General features: G+C 34.9%; 1 protein-coding gene across 3 annotated transcripts; it reads right to left on the bottom strand.

Moving 5' to 3' along the window:
- Positions 1 to 336: 336 nt before the first annotated feature.
- Positions 337 to 18,046, bottom strand: LOC135585414 (vacuolar protein sorting-associated protein 53 A-like). Of its 3 annotated transcripts, none has more exons than XM_065084122.1 (25): positions 17,913 to 18,046; positions 17,506 to 17,612; positions 16,829 to 16,923; positions 16,572 to 16,628; positions 16,206 to 16,356; positions 15,180 to 15,250; positions 14,588 to 14,712; positions 11,586 to 11,746; positions 11,347 to 11,488; positions 9,135 to 9,198; positions 7,638 to 7,832; positions 7,516 to 7,557; positions 7,315 to 7,419; positions 7,181 to 7,240; positions 5,116 to 5,193; positions 4,688 to 4,795; positions 4,515 to 4,580; positions 4,103 to 4,180; positions 3,887 to 4,020; positions 3,425 to 3,518; positions 2,421 to 2,498; positions 2,228 to 2,290; positions 1,804 to 1,872; positions 1,629 to 1,724; positions 337 to 903 (listed from the first exon to the last, which is right to left on the bottom strand). In XM_065084122.1, exons 2-25 carry the CDS (start codon positions 17,552 to 17,554, stop codon positions 568 to 570), a joined length of 2,517 nt encoding a protein of 838 aa, XP_064940194.1. In that variant the 5' UTR covers positions 17,555 to 17,612; positions 17,913 to 18,046; the 3' UTR covers positions 337 to 567. The 3 variants fall into 3 exon arrangements, with proteins under 3 accessions (XP_064940194.1, XP_064940195.1, XP_064940196.1); XM_065084123.1 differs by having other exon boundaries at positions 17,860 to 17,967; XM_065084124.1 differs by lacking the exon at positions 17,913 to 18,046 and adding an exon at positions 17,696 to 17,824.
- Positions 18,047 to 19,381: the final 1,335 nt, after the last annotated feature.

Here is a 19,381-nt window from a genome sequence, read left to right as displayed (position 1 = left end):
GTGGTCTTCTTTAGACCTTGCTAAAATATGTAGGAGTACATATAAAAAGAAAAGTTGAAAACTGCATGCGCTCTGTGGACCAGAACTCATGCCATGTTGTTTGAGCTAAGGCAACTGCCCTTAATAGTACAAATGCAAATGTATCTTAAACCATTAAATAAAAACTTTAGAGATAAATCATGGGAGCATTCAGTCTTCTACTATGGTTAGCCACTGACACCATAGACCGCACTTCATCTGGCAAGAGAGTATCAACTTCAAAAAAATATGGATCTTTATTTTTAACAGAAGGCAAAAACTCCAACTCTTGTTTATGGCTGAGATACTCATTTATGGTAGTCATGAATGCATTCCAATCTAATACTCATTGCAATAGTTCAGAAAATATGTCAGAACATGTAAGGAGAAAGGCAACAATGCTTCTGGCAGCTTATGGCACAAAGTAACATAAACAAAGTTTCCATAGAACCCTAACTTGGACCTTCTGCGTCTGTTAAGAATAAACACCATATAGGCATATACTCAAAAAGGTAGACAGGGGGAAAAGAAATTAAGAAAAAGAAAGCACTAAGGATTGAAGAGTTTCCGGAAGGGTCCATCTTTCCTGTCCTTGGCAGCTTCTGTTAAGGCAAGGAACCTCTTGAAACCAGTTGTAGCAGCTCCCCTTCCAAGAGCTGCAGCCCGAGTGAGAACATCTTCTCGGGATGCAATAGCAACAGAGGCAGAAGTATTGGATGAGAGAGTAGACGTGGCAGTTGTAGATGTGGCTGTTAAAGTTGGGGCAGCTGGTGCAGGTGGAGCAGATGGGATGGCTACTGATGGAGCCACAGATGGGTGTCTGATTGATGAGTTTTGCTTGTTGAAATCATCAAGTATAGCTTGTTGGTCTGCTTTCTTTAAGCCCTGCAACAAAAATAAAACAATCAGATGCATAGCAGAACCAAGTTACATTAGATTTCCATTGTTTCTTAAGACTTTGGAAGGCTGCCATCAAAGAAAAGAATATCAATTTGGCATTTCCTAAAATCCTATACAAAGATTGTCGAATGTTAAGATGTGGCATCCATCATCAGTTAAAAATTATGTTTAGTCATTTTAAAGTGACGTAACAGATAACAGAACACAGCCTCCTATATCAGCAGCAGCAGCAGAAGAAGAAGAAGAAGAATAAGAAGAAGAGCGAGAGAGAGAGAGAGAGAGAGAGAGAGAGAGAGAGAGAGAGAGAGAGAGAGAGAGAGAAGTTTGTGTTATGACCTAACTAATCATATTTAGAAGTGATTTAGGGAACAAAACAGCTAAATTCTATAAAATCATAAGTTAACAGCTAATTGTTTTGCTCAAAGATAATGATTCTAAGGGCCCATTTGTTTCACCAAATGTAAAAAGAATTGGCACCAAAGTGGAGTTCACTTTGAATTTCTGCAAATAGTGTTTAGTTACCCAAAAGTTGCTTCAGGGTTCATAGTATAACTTTCAGTGTAATAAAGGGGTCGTCAAGGATATTGTTCTCTGCAAATAACAATTTATTTTAAATTCTTCACCAGAAGGTTTTCATGGACTAATGCAAAGTACACTAAGACCTATTTGAGAAACATACAAGTGAGAAGCATAATATTTAAGCACAGAACCTTGAGGTCAAGTATCCTCTGGAACTCAGCAGGTGTTCCCTCAGGAAGCAGTGCTCTGTACGTATTTGCAACAGAATCAATGGGAGATAATATAACCTGAAAAATACAGATTAATCCTTCAGTTCCATTATATGATCTTCAGGTCAAAATAATGTCAATAGAGCCAATTTCATACCTTCAACAGTGCTTCAGCTTTACTCATTTCACGACTAACAAATTTTGAATAGCTAGTAGCAACTGCTGTCTGTTTAAGGGCAAAGAGAAATAGCCATTGAAAAAGCATGTATGAAATTATTCTGAAACAAAACAATCTTATATAGCCAACTGGTTTACTTTTTTGCTAGAGTAGATGGCTAGAGATGCAAATGTTAATATCTAAATTCCAAGTTTAAGGAACTGGAAATCCAATGCTTATAACTAAAATATCTTGGATTGTTTTACTACAAACTGATGAATTCCACCTTGAATGTGCAGGTATTTTTTCAAATTGCCAATATACCTTCTATAATTATGGTCTCCTCTCGCTTCATGTGACTTGGCCGGAAACACTATCAAGAATCTAAAAATGATAAATAAAGACGTCTATGAAAGTCATATACCTGCTTCCCTAAAGAAGGAATCTCCAAAAGGATTGTTTTTACAGCCTGGGTATCCAGCAGCATCTACAGCATAAAGAACCAAGGTCCTCAAGTCACAAATTCCCATAGTGAGACAAAAAAATGTGAATCAAGATATACAAATTATGGTTTTCTAGCTGTCTGCTCAAAGGAATCAGCAAGGAATTTCAATTACCTGCTGTGCGCCAGTTTCTGATATATGTTTGCATTTGAAAATATTGAGGTAAAATCGAGGGCCAAGAGATGCTGCAAGCTGCAGAAAGAAACTTAAGTAATCAGAACAAATACAATATAATAAAGAAAAGAAGTAAAGGTTAAAAAACCACAAGAAAAGAAATAAACAAGAATATGTGCTTAGTGGAATTCTAATTCCAAGTCCACATACAAACAAAAATACGCATAACTCTTCTAAGCAATGTCAAACTGGCCCCATGAGGAATTATCCATCCGAATATTTGGGAAAGCACAAAGATTCAAACATGCAACCACAACCATAAACCAGTTACCTTGTTCTTCCATAAAGTACAAGAATAAATGGAGGCCATAATTTTGCCCACTATTTAGCTTTTAATCAACTAACATCACTAAATCACAAAGGGTTATAAGAACTCAGAGGCAACATCCACAATTGGATGTGTTTTTTCAGACACATTATAAAAATGTATTTAAATCTTCCTTTGCATGCTTTGCTGGCTAGTTGACCTAATGCAGACTTCCCCTGAAATAGAAATAAAAATTTGGCAGCTTATTATATGATTCACTATAAGCTACAGACAAAAAGTTAAACAACGTGGACTTGTACCCGATACAAGCATCTCATAAATTATTGTGATTTCCCTTCAAATGCAAAACTTGTGCTGACACATCAAACACTCAACCACGGACAAACAACTCAGACCCCTTCAACACTTCATTAACTTCAGCACTTGTTATTAACCATTAAGTTTAAATTTTCTCCAAAATTAGCTTCCAAAATAACAAATTTTCCGAATTAAGTGAACCTACAAAACTAGTTTGTATGTGAACTTGATCCTGTTAGTTGCATACTTTAGCTCTTGTAACAAAGCAATTCTATGAGTATCCTTGTTCATGCTGGCACCACATTCAGTAGTCCCACCAGGAAAAATTACTGTAAAAAGTTCCATTTGATTTGTGCAACCAATGTAATTTGTCACTCACCTTGTCCAAGAAAAACTGGAAGTAAGTGGGCGACAATAGGCTACCAAGCATAGGAATGCTACTAGCAAGAATAGAGTTGATGCCATTGACATACCTGCCAAGTATGATCAGAAGTAGTTTTGATGAATAAAACATAAAAATACGGTTCAAATAAAAGATCAGCTTAACTCAATACATAAAATCAGTAACGTTTTTAATAAGAATTGTTCAACGTTAAAACATGAACCACCCAGCCTTCTTTTCTGCTCGATATCACACTGCTAGACTCTATAAGCACAAGTAAGGATTTATTGGGCTTGACTCTATCTGATTAAAGGAAGAGTGGGAACTTGTGAATCTTTATCTAACTGATCAGCAAAAAAGTCTTAACTCGATGCCCATTAACAACCTAATGCTTGATGATCGCATTTGCTTGAAGAGTACAAAAGTAAATAATGAATAACTAAGCGTTAAGTGCTTTACTCTGACTGGTCACCAACACTTTCGAGGCTTGCCCAAGGAACTCGTGTCATTGCAATCATTTCAGCATCAAATTTGGTCTCAAGTCCATGGACTAATGTAACTAATGCTTTTGTAATCACTGCAGAGAATTCATCCTTCATGGATATAAAATGCACATGAGTTTATAGACACCAAAAGCTTTGAAGGAACATAGATGAAGCAGGTAAAACTTATTACCTGAACTTCTGACATATCCACCTTGTCTGAAAATGAAGGATCAATGATCTTTGAAACATTTTCAGCTAGTTCACCTGACTGTCACAACAAAGCACAGTAATGTTAACTTGCAATGCTGACACAGAATGGATATTTAAAATATAGAGTGTAGTTCTCAATCACTCATGGCAGGTGTTGTTATGAGATGAATGTACATGCTTGCTGTGATCATGACAAAGAACTGATAAATCAAGGAATTGCTGGAGGAACAAAGGTTATATAGCAGAAACTAAAAATAATGGATATTTTTTCTCTTTTTCACTACATCTGACTTCCTATAAGAGTTCAATAGTTTGACATTCAAATTCCTCCCCAGTATGCCATTAAATATTCTCGTAAAATTTGTCTAAAGAGAGCATAAAAGCCAACATACAGTTTTGTGGCAGTACTCTGCTGTATTCACAATGTAGCATATCATTCTCTCATCTCTATCAGATGTCTGCAGTGATTGACAAAACATGTGAGCATTAAATGTAAAAAAGCAAGGTGCAAAGAAAAGAAATTATTATTCCTCCATGTCGGCAATGAGATGAACAAAGGTTTGACCTTAATCTGTCCATCTGTTCCTGTAGCAGCTGCAACAAGCCCTGTACCACCTTTGGGCAATCTAGCGTATAGCTTTGTTGCATATGCTTTCAGAATTCTTTGAAATACCTACTAAATACAAAGTCATAGACAAGTAATATAAGTTACCATATACATACACCTTTATACTGGCATTCCAATGAATTTGCACAAGAAGTTTTAATATAAAGAAGAAATTATACTTGGTGTGTAGGTGGAATACATCATAATTTTGCAGAGCAACCAAATTAAATGAAACTACATTATTGCCTCAACTCTCAATAGTTTTACTTTGCCAACTTTCAAATGGTTCATTTGACACTAAAATGGTCTATCTTGACATGAAGTTATCATTTCCAAGAAATGCAACTGCAAGAATTGCTATGAGGATCAAAAACGAATATAGGTACCTCAAACAAATTAAACAGTGTCTGATTCTTTGTTAAAGCACTGCATCGCTTTAAGCTTCTCCTTATTATCAAGAATACCTGCAGTAATAAATGCTGAAGGTGAAAAAAAATTTTGTTCAACTTCATCTACAATAAAAAAATTTTCTAGACCAAGAAAGTAATTTCACTTTTCACTTTTCCTTTGTGCTAATCTCATTTTGTCCCATGCTCAACACATTGGGTTGAGAGATGGACGATGCATGTGGATACTGCATTTATGATCAGCAATTTTGTGCTAAAAAATATTGATAGTTTGATACTTCTTAATTTGCTGCCTGCCATCCTGTATCATCCTAATGTCCATGACTATCACCAATGTGGAACCACTAAACCAATAGGTTCAGATATGTCTTGATGACATAATAAAAATTAAAAAAGAATACCATCTCCTAGTTTTTACAGTAATAGAACAACATTTTGTTCAGTGGCATACCCAAAAATGAGCCTGTATAGCTCTATGCAATTTCTATGAGATGTAGGACAAATGCAATAGATTTCTTGCCCTATGGAAATACATAATTATGTCTCAGTTCTGTAAATGTCCTTTTAGTGTGGCTTCATCGTATGGCATGCAAAAGTTAAAATCGTCAGACATGCATGATGTAAAGCTAAACTTTGGGATATATCTCGCATGTGAGATATAAATATCCATCTTAATAAAAGCATTCCTCTTGCACATGTTCCATTTGTCTATGACAAAAAAATATCTAAATTCATCACAAATTTAGACAAGTAATCAAAAAAATACATCGCGCATGTACCATGAAACCTGGCTGTACACATGAAAACACACCATTTTTGTCCTACTTTAAGTGAACTGAGCCCTTACGAGTCACCACTTGATCCCTCTCTCAGCACCTGCTTCATCCCTTGCAAGCCATTACCTTCTACCAACCTTGTCTCTCCCTCTAACAACTTATCAACTACATGCGGCAAATTTTCCATTCGATGACCATCTCACCTTTGTTGTTTGTTGGTTCTCTAGAAACATCATCGAGTATGAGATCCAATTAGGTACAGGCATCTTTGGATCTGCACAAAATCTTCATACCAGGAACCATTGCTAGATGTCTACACTGCTGGGAACCCAATAGAAAGCGGCAGGCAGTGGGAAACATACACATTTCATTTGCAATTTTTCTTTCTCCTTTATTTACTATATATAAAGAACATTGTGTTTTTCTTTTTTTTTTCCTTTTTTCTCACTTTGTTCGTTTCTTTTTGATGTCAGCATGCCTCACATACCAAGCAGCAGCACATATGGTACCAGTATATACCAATTTAAGAGGGTAGCCAAGATGGAAGTCCTTGATGTCAAAATTAGTTTATCAACTAGCACGCTGATAATTTCTCATGTTCTATTTTCCTTTAGGTCTAAACAATCACCAACTTCTTCACAACAGAATGAGATGAAAGCAAGGTCTGCCGTATCATACCATACCGGCGTTTCGACCCGGGCTCGGTACCGGTATGGTACGGTATACCGCTCGGTACACCCAGGCTCGGTACCGGTATGGTACAGTATACCGCTCGGTACAGTACTACAGTGCTCGGTACAGTGCGGACCGGTACAGGACGGTCCGCGTACCACTGGCCTGTGGGACCGGTATGTACCGCCCGTATCAGGCGGTACAGTCCGGTACAGCAGACCTTGGATGAAAACAAGTTAAGTAGCTATTTGCTCCCACCATAAGGTCATGAACTCTAACAAAAATATCTACACTACAGAATGAAACATTAAAGCCATTAGAAAATAAGTAAAAGGAATTTTGCAAGTGGTGCTCCAAAAACTGGAAAATAGTCCAACTTTCTGCACATAATTTTCAGAAGTAACCTATAAGGACCGTGTAAACTGTCATAGCCTTCAACTTCTAAAACACTGAAATGTCAAAGCAGTTTCCCATGTTTCTTCCTAATAAATGTCAGAGCATCCTTCTTCAAAATGTCAAGGCAGTTTCCCATGTTACTTCTAAAACATGCTGAGGTTCCAACAAAAAAAAAAAAAATTCTACAAACAACATAATACCTGCATGCTACTTGACAAAATATTTGTCTGACTTCCCTCTTCAGTTTCCCATGTTTCTTCCTATTAGAAAACATGTTTTAGAACATGACTGTTAAGTGCCAGAAGAATTCACAGAATAAAACTTGTTTAACAACCTGCACAAGTTTCTCCAAATGTTCCATAAGTGTTTTCTCCTCTAGCTCCACATAGACTGCCAAATGTGTTTCAAAGCAAGAGGAAATAATGCCACGAAAGTTGAACTGCAAGAATAGTGAATAAAAATCAGTGCCAAACTCATACGGACAGGATAATGCAAGACATGGACCTGATGTCACCAAGGAAGCTAAGCTACTTACTCCAGCCCCAGGCACCGATAAATCTTTTTGCTTGTCCTTTTCCTAGGAAAGGAAAAGGAAAATTAGGGTGCTAACTGCTAAGTACAAGTGGAAGTTAAAGAAAAAAAGGTCTTGGTGTGTACTGTTTCAGCTTCACCATGTTGCATAGCAAGCTTTTTTTCATATTTCTTCCGAATATCTGAGACAATTTGCCTGTTGCTTTCCCCCTTGCCAGATTCTTCTACATCATTCCCAAGTTCTTTGTTCCGTGTGCTTGCAGTTCCTCCGCTGAATTTTTCAGCCAACTCTTCCTCAAACTCAAGTGTCCTCTGCAATGCCTGAAATGTAAAGAGTAAGATCATATTAATTTAGATTGACAAAAAAGGAAATGTATTTCAATAAAAGGAAAAACAAGCTGAAACACAGAATTAAATAACCAATGCCATTCTTTGTTTTGACTTGAATTCACTTGCTTCTACTCAAAAGCACAGAATCTTCACACTTATAAGTGACAAGTGATTTACTACTTATGTGTGGCTGGAACTACAAAACAGAACTACAAGCATAATCATTTGTTCTCTCTACCTAAAGATAACATATTAATTTCTAGGTGTTCACCTAGAATTCACCTTTGTTTGGGCATGTGTGCATGAGCATGCCAATTGATTGCTAGCTCCGGCACAAAATAATGCAATTGAGGTTGTCTACCTAGCACGGATGGTCACAAGTAGAAGTCGATTTGGGCATCACCTCAATTTAATTATATACATACAACAAAATAAATCCTCCTAAGTCTTACAACTGTGATGTGAGACCATTTTGATTCATTTTTCTTTTGAATAAATTACATTAGTTAAAGGGGTCTTTTGCAAATGTCACAAGCTGCTGTATGGCAACATCTATGATGCTACATCGGTTACCAAGGTTGTCCAAAGAGAGAAAAAAAGGAAGTCAAGCAAAACAAAATGGAGACATATCTTATCTTCTTATTGAAGATCCCAAAGAAAAATAAAGGAGATATATCTTAGATTGAAGATTTTAAGGCTTCAATGAAGATTCCAGCCCTACAAGGAAGTTTCATTAGTATTAAAGAATCTACAAAGAACGAAAACTATCAATCAAATATTTTTTAAACAAAGATTCCAGCCCTTCATTTCTTGGAGTTAATCCCCAAGTTTTAGTGAGATCAGTATAAAAAAATTGTCCTATATCACAATGTTTCACAACATGATCAATCAACTTGTTGTTTATCATAGTCTTAGATAATTTGATATTCAACTTTTGAACCTATTATAGTTTTTTGTCAATTTCATTACTACATATCTTTACTTTTTTAATTTTATCACATAAGATTTCCTCACCAAAGCACAATCAAAATACAAATGATTTGTGAAGGGTTTATAACTAAACTGAAGGCAATTATTTATCATTTGTTAGAAGCTTTTATGAACATGGAAGGTTAAAAGTTACATAAGATAATAAGATCTTCTGCCCTGATAACTGATCTTATTATGCTTCAACTAACTCAAAACCAATACAAAGTTTACTAATAGGTGGCTTATAGACCCTAAAACTAATGTTAAACATTATTAAGTCCAAATGAAACAAACAGTACAACAATGATGAAAAACAAACAGTACCAATAAAAGTGTTGCAACATCTGGTTTCTCTTTCAGATTGTTAAGAATATCCACAATTTGCATCCTGAAAAATTAGATATGTCAAATTATCTTGTTAAATATGATAAAAAAAGAAATGTAAGAACAATATGCATTATAAAAAGATTGGCTATATATTACTGGAAGAGGCTACTATCAATAAAAAGCCATCCCCTGTCATTCAAAATCTGCATCGTATATTTCAATACTAAGTAGGGCCTCGAACTTACCAAGAAACAATTTACTTAAGAATCAATATCCATTCAAATAGCATGTAAAGTAATTCCTTCATCTTTCCTTAATATCCATGATATTAACAAGTACTCTTTGGTCTTCTTTATTTATTCATCTAGTGTTACTTAAATCTCTATTCTTCCTTTCCTTGACTTTAGCAATCAAATAATTCCTTAACAACTATTTTATTATAAAACTATCATGAACTTTACATTTAATTATACTACTAGATTTTTCAGCCTTCTTCTTAGTTGTATATCTTCTAAAATTTCCCTTGTTCTTACTATTCAGCTAGCCTTTAAAGAATGATATTTTGTAGTAATCATTTTTTGGGATTCCTCACGGTACAACCAGCTTTCTCTTCAACCAAGATTCCCACCTTTAAACGCTCCAAGAAAATATTTTAATATGCTCTTAAAATTTGTAGCCATACACATAATACTAATATTATTTTCTTACAAGTTTCAAAATTCAAACTCCTTATTTCTTCATCCTACTTTAAACAGGCTTGTGATATTATGATTTAGATTTCACTATGCAATTAGAAAATTATTCATGATTTTTCTCTTCTGTTTCCTAAAGGATACATTTAATATTATCATTTTTGTTGATTAGACAAGCTTTCTTCAGACATCGTATAGCCCTTACATTTGAATCCAACTTTCCTAGGAGAAAGAAATCCATCTTTCCAGCAAGAAAAACATCCATCTGACTATAACATTTCTACTTTTATAAGTAATCAGATTTTTTCTTAAAATAAGTATTAACAATTATGAGATCATCTTGTTCTTCTCTCATACTCGTACGTCGTACCCATCATGAACTCTTCAAAATTCTCCATCTTCTTTTCCTATTTGACCATTCATATCCCCTCCAGTTATAATCTTATCATCTACATGTATTTCTTGAACTATTGCATCTAAGTTTTCATATAATTCCCTAATTTTTCTCTATCCACTTAATTTCATGCAAACAAACTATGTTATTTCTACTTCTGTTTATTGTATTTGTATATACTAATTTTAATTCTTCTGTAAATGTTCCTATATTCTAAAGTGGTCTGATCTTAAGTCCCAGACTTCTTGATTCTCCTTGATCCAAAATAATGCAAGAACCTTGCATAGACCTTATGTCACTTACAAGTATAACCTAGCCCTGTAATGAAATAAGATCAATTAAGATTCAGGTTCATGAGATTCAACAAAGTTTTCAGCTGGTTGTCAGTAGGATGATGCAGTTTTCCTTTATCCAAGATTGGGACGGGCACTGAAAAAGAGAACATAGGAGTTATCTGTCAATACATCCTACATGTAGCACATATCAAAATCCTAGAGACCAGCCAAGTTCCAGGAGTAATATTTCTTCAAGGTACTATTACCTCATTAGTTTGGTTTCTGTGCTAAAACATTTTTTTCATTATGTGATGTGGAGCTCATTCTATTTCCAAATATATCTTTATGTTAGATAGTTGGCATCCAACTTCCTTTGTCTTTCTTCCTAACTTCTCACTTGAGAAAAGTTTTTTATGTGACAGTTTCCCATGAAAATATAATTAGAAGAGGAAGATACATAAATATATATAGATGATTGGAAAATGTAAAATACTACAAAATCAGTCTTTTTTTATAATCTATTTAAGCTATTTTTTGCATATTAACCTATAGTAAAATTTAGATTCCAGACCTGGTGATGGGTCAAATAAATGAAAATTATATTTAATAATAAATCAAAATAACTACCATTAACAAAACAACTATCAAAACAGATACATCAAAATTCAAATAACTATCTGTCAGAAAAAAAAGGTTTCAACTTTCAAGAATTAAGTGATTAATATCATTCAGAAGAATTTTCATTCTATGTTGGAAACAAGAGATATCAAAGCTCAGATAAAATCATAGGACGTTTTGAAGACAGAGTAAAAGCAAGATAGCTGAAATGCTGGTTAGGTACCACTAACCTCGTCAGCTTACAGAACTGAATGCAAAGAAGATAGTCAACATGCCATGCAGGAGGGAAAATCTTCCAAATTTCCTCATTTGTCCGCAGCCGACGCTTAATCCATGCATATCTCCTTTCAGTCTTATCCAATTTTGCTAATTCTAGTGTCAGAAATGGAAGTGACAAAAGAACCAATTTCAAGAACAGGAAAATGAAGATTGGGGAAGAAAAACTTAGCATAACCTATAATTAAGCAACCTGCTCCCTCAAAGATCTGACGATACGAAGTGAGCTCCTTATTGCAGAAGTTTCTTACTAGTTCTTCCCTTACAGATGGTTCCAACGCATCAACAACCAAGCAAGCATCCGTTAGCTGCTGCAGCAAATTAGTTTCTTCTGTCTCTTTTCCAGTCCCTAAGCTGCAATTTTTTGTCGATATTTGATTTAAAGGACCTCTTTATCAATAAAAATGCATGCTAATTGAAACTTTTACTAGATGTTCACAGGAAGCCTAAGGCTAATGGTAAAGAAAATTTTGTACAAACTTATTTTGCAATATATTACAGGAAATGCTCTCAAGGGATTCCAAAGCATACAAAATATATTAGATAAACTACAATAATAAAATGATTCCATATCATTCCTTTATTTTAAAGGTATTTTTCTAGCATAATCAATAAGCTTTGTCATAGTTATTTAAACCTTCCCTGCTTCTCTTCAACAAAAAGTTTTGACTCTTGCATGAAAGCCCATACTTAATCTGTTTGAATCTCACATTTCTTGTAATATTTGTGTTTGCATTCTGCCAAAAATTGTATTAGTTCTGGATTCTTTTTCCTCCACTCTGTTAAACTCATTTAGATACATTTTATTTTGAACTTCACAACACAAACTCATCCGAAAAATATCTTAAAGCAAATGTATATAGATTATTGATTACAACTTAGATCATTATATATAGTTAAGAAAGCTGGAATGAAGTTGCACATTGATCAACTTCCTAATGCAGTCGACACTATGCTTGAAATTTGATGAGCAAAGACCATGGGGAATTTAATCTTGGATAAAGGATATATATGCATATATCCTACAATACTCCTGGAAATATAGTGCCAGGCAAAGGAACCACAAAATAAACTTCCTACCAGCTACTGCAGCCCCTTTATGAACCCTTAATACTTCAATATGATGGGTATCAGACTCTGATATTCTTCCCAACTTTTACTTTGCTTATTCAAAACTTCGGAAAAACTAACATGTCCTAAACAGCTTAGCTTACTTCTCCTTTAAGTGATTGTACCATAAATATAACCCTTGATAAACCCTATCTTAATGGGTACCTCGTGTACTTTGCCACTTATTTTTTAATAATGCCACAGAATCCATGAGCCCCAAACTGCAAGACTATATAATAATAATCAATACTAATATATTGATGTTAACAGGCTTTTATGTAATAAATTGTATATTCTGAAATAATGAGATTTAGAAAGGTAAGCATAGTCCTAATCACTCTAAGGATTATAGACATAGTGAATGGTAGATCAGATCCCCTATGCATGCCGGTATGTGGCCATGGGTTCCTCTTGTCGGTGAACGTTGCCCTTTCTCATCAGGAGAATCGCAAATATGAAAGTATATTAGACCTTTAATATATAACCAAAATGTCAACTATTTATTATATCAATTTTGGTGGAAGATGATCTATTCTCGAAGTATGATACATTTATTGCAGCACCCACCCACTGCTCAATGATGGAGGCCACTAAGATGATCATGAGGGATATAATGAAATACTCAGGAGCGATAAAAATATGAAATGGATTGACTCAGGGGAGGACTAAAGAATTCAAGATAGATGACCTAGTGCTAGACAAACTCCAACCAATATCCCTTCAGTTCTCATAACACTAGATGCATAAGGGATCATTTCACGAGTATTAAGGCCTCTGTGGTATTAGTGGAAGATAGGCAATCATACAAAGTTCAGCTCCCCACATGGTTTAAACTTCAGAGTGCACAAAGTGTTACACACGAGATGCTTGAAGCCCTACCATACAAATTCACTATCCCTTTAAAATGTGTTTTAAGTTTTAACTAAGTCACAACCACCAAAACTTCATATGATAGTAAAGAATTTTGCTGGATTAATAGTGCACGTTGCCAAACAACACAAAGTAGGTGAAATACTTGGTGAAATGCCAAATTTTTCCTATTTCAGAAGCAAATTGGGAGCCAAGGATGCAATAGGCACAAAAAGGAATCATTTCTGCATCTAAGCACACATCTACAAGGTCGTTGTAGTTTACATGAAGGAGAATGGAATGCTCAATGTAGCCATGTAGTGACAAAAGCTTTGTTTGTGCAACAGTTCATCATTTTGTTTTGATTTGTTTTCTTGTATGGGTTACAAGGTAGAGAGACCTATGGTAGCATAGCAACCTCACTTTTTCTTATATATGCATCCATGTAAAATAAAAGTCACAAGCTGAAATATCAACCAAACATCAAATGAGATTGAAACTGGGCCAAAACTCCCTATTTTTGGGTGTCATTGCAATGGAATCTTAGCATGTGAATACATTGACAAAATGTTAGTATCTCGACCCCAAGGAACCCCTAAGTAGCCTTGGGGGATGAGACGCATCCAATAGTACCTGAAAGATAGGAAGATGTACTGAATGAGTTCACATATATTATTTTGTTCAATCAACGCATGAGATTGATGATCATTCTGTACACCAGTATTGTATCAGTTCAATCGGTTACAGAATTAAGTACCAGACCGAGATTTGTATACTTGCTAACATCTAGAGATACCCAAATTAAAATATCTCAAAAAGAGAAAAATAAATTTTAAAAAAAAATCACAACTCCAACAGTCTCGAGCTTAACATTGGTAATAATAAAGTTTTGCTTCTTTTTCAATCATGGATAAGTGGTTCATTTGTTACTTTAGATCCCTTATTCACCAAATCTCCTTAATGTTATATTAACAAAAGCAAGGCACATGCCATGATAATAACCAAACCACATGGGACATCAGGACAAGTACTTGAAGAAATTTACCATCTATCTCATTTTCCTCAAAAAAAAATAAAATCATGAATTTGGAACTTTAATAGGTTCAAAACCTAATCAACTTAAAGATGTGAACCAGGATCTTGTAAGTTATAATCATCAAGCATTTCCTTAATTCTTATACCCAAGACATATATTAATAACCCAAATAGAGTTTATTAAAATCAATCAGCAACTACCTTGAAAAGTCTGAAAATACATGAGACTTGAGTATTTTCTTGATGTTCTTGAACTTCTCTCTGAGTTCGGATATCTTTGGTATATCCCTGTAAGCTTCAAAGTGACTGCACAATTGGTTTACTGCCTGGAAACATGTTATACCTTCTGTTAGTCTTGAGGTTAATAATCCACATTGCAATTTGACAATTACTAATTTAAAAATCAAGAGCAAAAGAAATATTTAAGTTCTACAATGCTAGAATAGAATTTGCAGAAGACTTTTCAATGCTAACTTAAAAACCAGCAGATCAACCTCAGTTAATTCTTAATAATATTTAAATTTTAAGACAGTGATGCCATTTTTTGTTTTAAGATTCAGATAGATGTGCCGATGTTTTGTGCTACCACTAAAACTTTTTTGTCTACAATGTTCAAAAGCATAACTGGCACAGCTATCACATATAATGACAGCTTATCTAAATCAAAGGTTTTAACCATTAAGAAGATTAGAGAGAATTGTACAGCTCTGAACAAAGATTAAGCAGCAATACCAAGAACCTAATTTATAGTTCCAAGAAAAAAATCCATGAACATTAAATTTAGTTATTTTACCTCCAACTGTGCAGCAGCCTCCTTATATTGGCGTTTTGAGGCCATTACTTGAAGCTGCTCAACGGCCGATACTGCAAGTACAATGTTCATAGTTTGCTTATGTTGTACAATTGATCACAAGCCAATAAAAGCAAAGCTTGCATATTAAAAAATCAAAAGGAAGATAACATCATACCCTGTCTGATAAGTATTCGCACAATAAATTCACTAAGAAAATTAGCAAGAACTTATGCCAGTATAAAAAAATCCTTTGAGTTTATACATATGAAGCTTCTATAGTACCAAATAATGTTCAAAAAACAGAAATTTATACTACTTTGGGAAAGGGGTTATCAAAATCAGCTTGCCTAGTTTCTTGAATCAGTTTAAGCCAAAAATAATTTCAAAGTTCAATAGAAAAAAATTATAAATTTTGAAAAAGAGAACAACAAATAAAAAGTTTAAAAACCTAAGAAATTCATAAAACAAAATTAGTTTAAAATAAGTATTAAGCAATAGACACTTGTAACTAAGAACAATATGCATGCCTTCCTCTTCCTCTTCTTTCTTTGAGAAACTAAAAAAAGGATAACTATACATAGTGTCAAAAGAGTAAAGAAAAGTAAACAAGCATATATAAAGTTATAAACTACATCATGTTGTCTAAAAACATCAAAGTTGTTGCAAACAAAAACCAAGTTTAGAAAGCCCAAGGCATCATTAAACCATAAGCAACAAATCACATTCCAATTGTAATGCAATATAGCTAATCTTATTTGAGGGGGGGAAAAGCAGCTCTCTGAAAAATACTGATACATTTAGAGAAAATGGAAAAACCTTATAATTGTTGGACTTTCATGAATTGGGCTCCATCAGACAATAAAAGAGTACGTTAAACAAGAACTGGACTTTCACTTTCTATGATATGTTAACTTTTAGATTTGTGGTCAAGAGTCCACATATCATGTAGTAGCTAGCAGAGAATGATAAGACAAAAAAATGATACCAAGAAAAGGGAGGGGGGGGGGGGGGTTGGGAGGAACTAACCTAGCATGGTAAGACGATGAAGTGCCGTAATTGTGGTTGTTATATGCTTCTTAGCGCAGTCCAGTTTCTTAATATCACGACAAATTTCTTGAACCATGGTTTCACTTTGTTCAGCCTTTGTTTTTATTTCACGTATCTTGTGCATAAGTTCCTGTTTACCAAGAGAAATGTACTTTAGGAACAAGGCATTTGATAACATCAACCATCTTCAAGCCTCAAATGATTCTCTATTCCAGTGACAAGTCCACTATTATATGGATAACATTATACATCAACTAGTGATAGACAAGAATAATGATATCACCAACTGCCTCATATTATGCTAAGAGATACACAGGAAAAACATATATAGGGACAGACAAGGACCTGAACAGCATGTGTTGCAGCAGCAAGATCTTCCTTGGCTTTTGTGCCAGAGTTACTCTGTATGTGCACAAATATAACCATGAGTCCCATTACCCTCACAAAATATATATATTCATACCAGATCACTCGAATGCTTGTGGTATGAATTCCATTAATGAATAATGAAGGGTGACAGTAAAGTAGGCAGTAATATGAAGAAAACTAGACAATAGTAAATATAAAAAAGAAAATATATGAAGAACAAAAGCAGGCAGGACCTGTTGTCTGACAGCTGCCAGTATGCTGGCATCTACACGGCGAATCTCGCTTTGTATCTTCTGCATAAGTGGCTCCACCCCCAATAATGATGCTTCTAAATGAACAAGATGGTTCACAATGTCAGTTTTGTTTTCCACTTACTATACACTAAATCTGTGTGAGATTTTCTACAATGCCAGTTTTACACAGAAATAAATATTTTAACAGCACTTTGGAACATTTACATGCTGATTCACATTAATAATAAACTAAATTGTATGTTACATACAAAAATTCTTGCTAGAAGTCATAAACAGACCGGCATATGGTTCTCAGTAGTTAATCTATCTATCATACATTTTCACTGGCAGCTTTAGCTTCTAGCTCAGTGCATTGCAGTTTAATGTCCTGATTAGAACAATGTAAGGAGCATTCGCCAAAGGGAAACTTGCTACTACAGCAAAGTAGTGAACTGCAACATTAGTAAGCTTTGATCCAGATTTGAATTTCTTCTTAAATTCCGGCTTTCAAGTTATAGCTGGGTCAAAAAAGAATTTAAGGTTTAACTAGGAAGCAACACATCAACGAGCACCAACAATTGAATGGCTTCATACACGACCGTATGTATATAAATATATCTTATCAATTCAAAACAAAAACCCAATGCTCTAGATAAACAACCGTAAATCCACCTAACCTGTAGGGAACATCTGATTGATGTACTCCAAGGCACTGGACTTGTCCATGTCTCATCAACTCTCGATTCGATCACCGCCAAACACGCGGTTAAATCCGAATCACAGTCTGCAAAGACAATTAGAGTCCACGATCAAACACAAAATCAAAGTTCCATCAAACGGAACAAGAAAGACCCAACCGGAACCGACGTCAGAGCTTAAAGCGCGACCAAAGGAGAGCGCCTTTGTGTAAATTACACAGCATTGCATCAAATTAGTGACGTCCTCCAACACAAGGACGACAGGATCGAATAAGATCCCGAGGTGAAGGCCGACGGGTCTAAGCAACCCCAAACCCTAGGATGTGGACCAACCTCCAGAGATAGGTGGCGGATCTGGATTGACGCGGAGAGGAGAACGAGATTACCAATTCGTTTTTGCGACGGGGATCGGTTTTCTTCTCCTGGAAGAACGCACCAAGATCTCGAAGAGCTTCTCCCGTTTGCTGTTTTGGCTTCGAGACCAGTAAACGATGGGTTAGAATCCGATCCGCCGACGTCCGGTCCAGACTCCACTGCCGGCCCGATCGATACGGTTTAAGGACTGGAGAGCAGTCGGGTTCGGGTCCGAGCGTGCGGCAACCCGCCCAGTGATCAGCATCCGTTACTCGCGCAGGGTGCCTTAAGATTGGTGCTATATATATATATATATATATCCCTTCAAAGTGAATTCTTTTGTATTTACAACTCCAATATTTTAGGTATTAAATATTAGATATTCTTTAAAATACAATGATAATAGTGATTACTAATAGTTAATTTATGTTTATTGGATGAATATTAATGTAAGTAACATATATGAAAGATAAAAAATTTGAAGCATATATAAAAAAATTCTAAGTGTCTCGACTCCAATCTCATCTAAGTCAAAGATGTTTAAATTTAATATTATCAATGTTTTAAATTTTAATATTTTTCACTTTATACATTAGGATGCTCCAAAACCTTGAATGACTTCCACAAACTTTACTCCACATATCAAACAACAAAAAAATATGAAGTAATTCAAAAATAAATAAATTCTTGAAAAAAAAACTTAATACTTTTTAAAATTTCTCACAAAAGGCACGTACTTTTAAAGTTTTTTAAAACGATATCCTTTTTAAAAATAATATTTTACCTTTTTATTGGTTACCCTATTTGCTTAGCTCAATCCATTGGACTATATCATCATTCTCGTTGCAATTTAGTAGTTTACGGTAACAAAGCTTGCTTAAAGTCCATGAAGAACAACCCTACAAACATTGAAGAGAACGATCAACCCTCATATGAGAGTTGCAGCGAAAGAGGCCAATCCTTACATAATAGAGGGTGGTGACAAAATGATGAAGACGACGATGTGTTAATAAAAGAATGGTCAAAATAATATTTTCATTAGACTAAAAGTACTGTTTAAATTTATTTTAAAAGTTTATATTCTTTCTTCTCTCTTACGTCTCTTTCCTTCTTCCTCTGCATTCCCCATCATCTCCTCTCCTCTCTATCGATGATAAAACTTTCAAAGGTACAAGGGAGCATCGAAGGCGACAAGCGATGTAGGCGAGGATAAGAACATATGTGACAATGAGAAAGGAGGAAGAAAAGAAAAGAACAAGAGACAGTTTCAGAATTTTTGAATTTATGAAAAAAAACTAAAAACGAGAATACTGTTTGAAGAATATCTAAAATAATATTTTCTAAGAAAATTGCACGAGAACACAACCAAATGTATGAAATGACAAAAAAAAAAAGGAGTAAAGAGCATGCATGTACTGATTCACTTCATAAAAGTCTCTGGCAGAGCTGCAGACTCAAAATATAAGATCACTGACACTCATCAATGACCCTTTATTCTCAA

Source organism: Musa acuminata, chromosome BXJ1-9 (genome assembly GCF_036884655.1).
Source record: "Musa acuminata AAA Group cultivar baxijiao chromosome BXJ1-9, Cavendish_Baxijiao_AAA, whole genome shotgun sequence".
In the NCBI taxonomy this organism is placed as follows: domain Eukaryota; kingdom Viridiplantae; phylum Streptophyta; class Magnoliopsida; order Zingiberales; family Musaceae; genus Musa; species Musa acuminata.
Note: the sequence above shows the minus strand (reverse complement) of the source record. Positions and strands in the feature narration are given on the sequence as shown.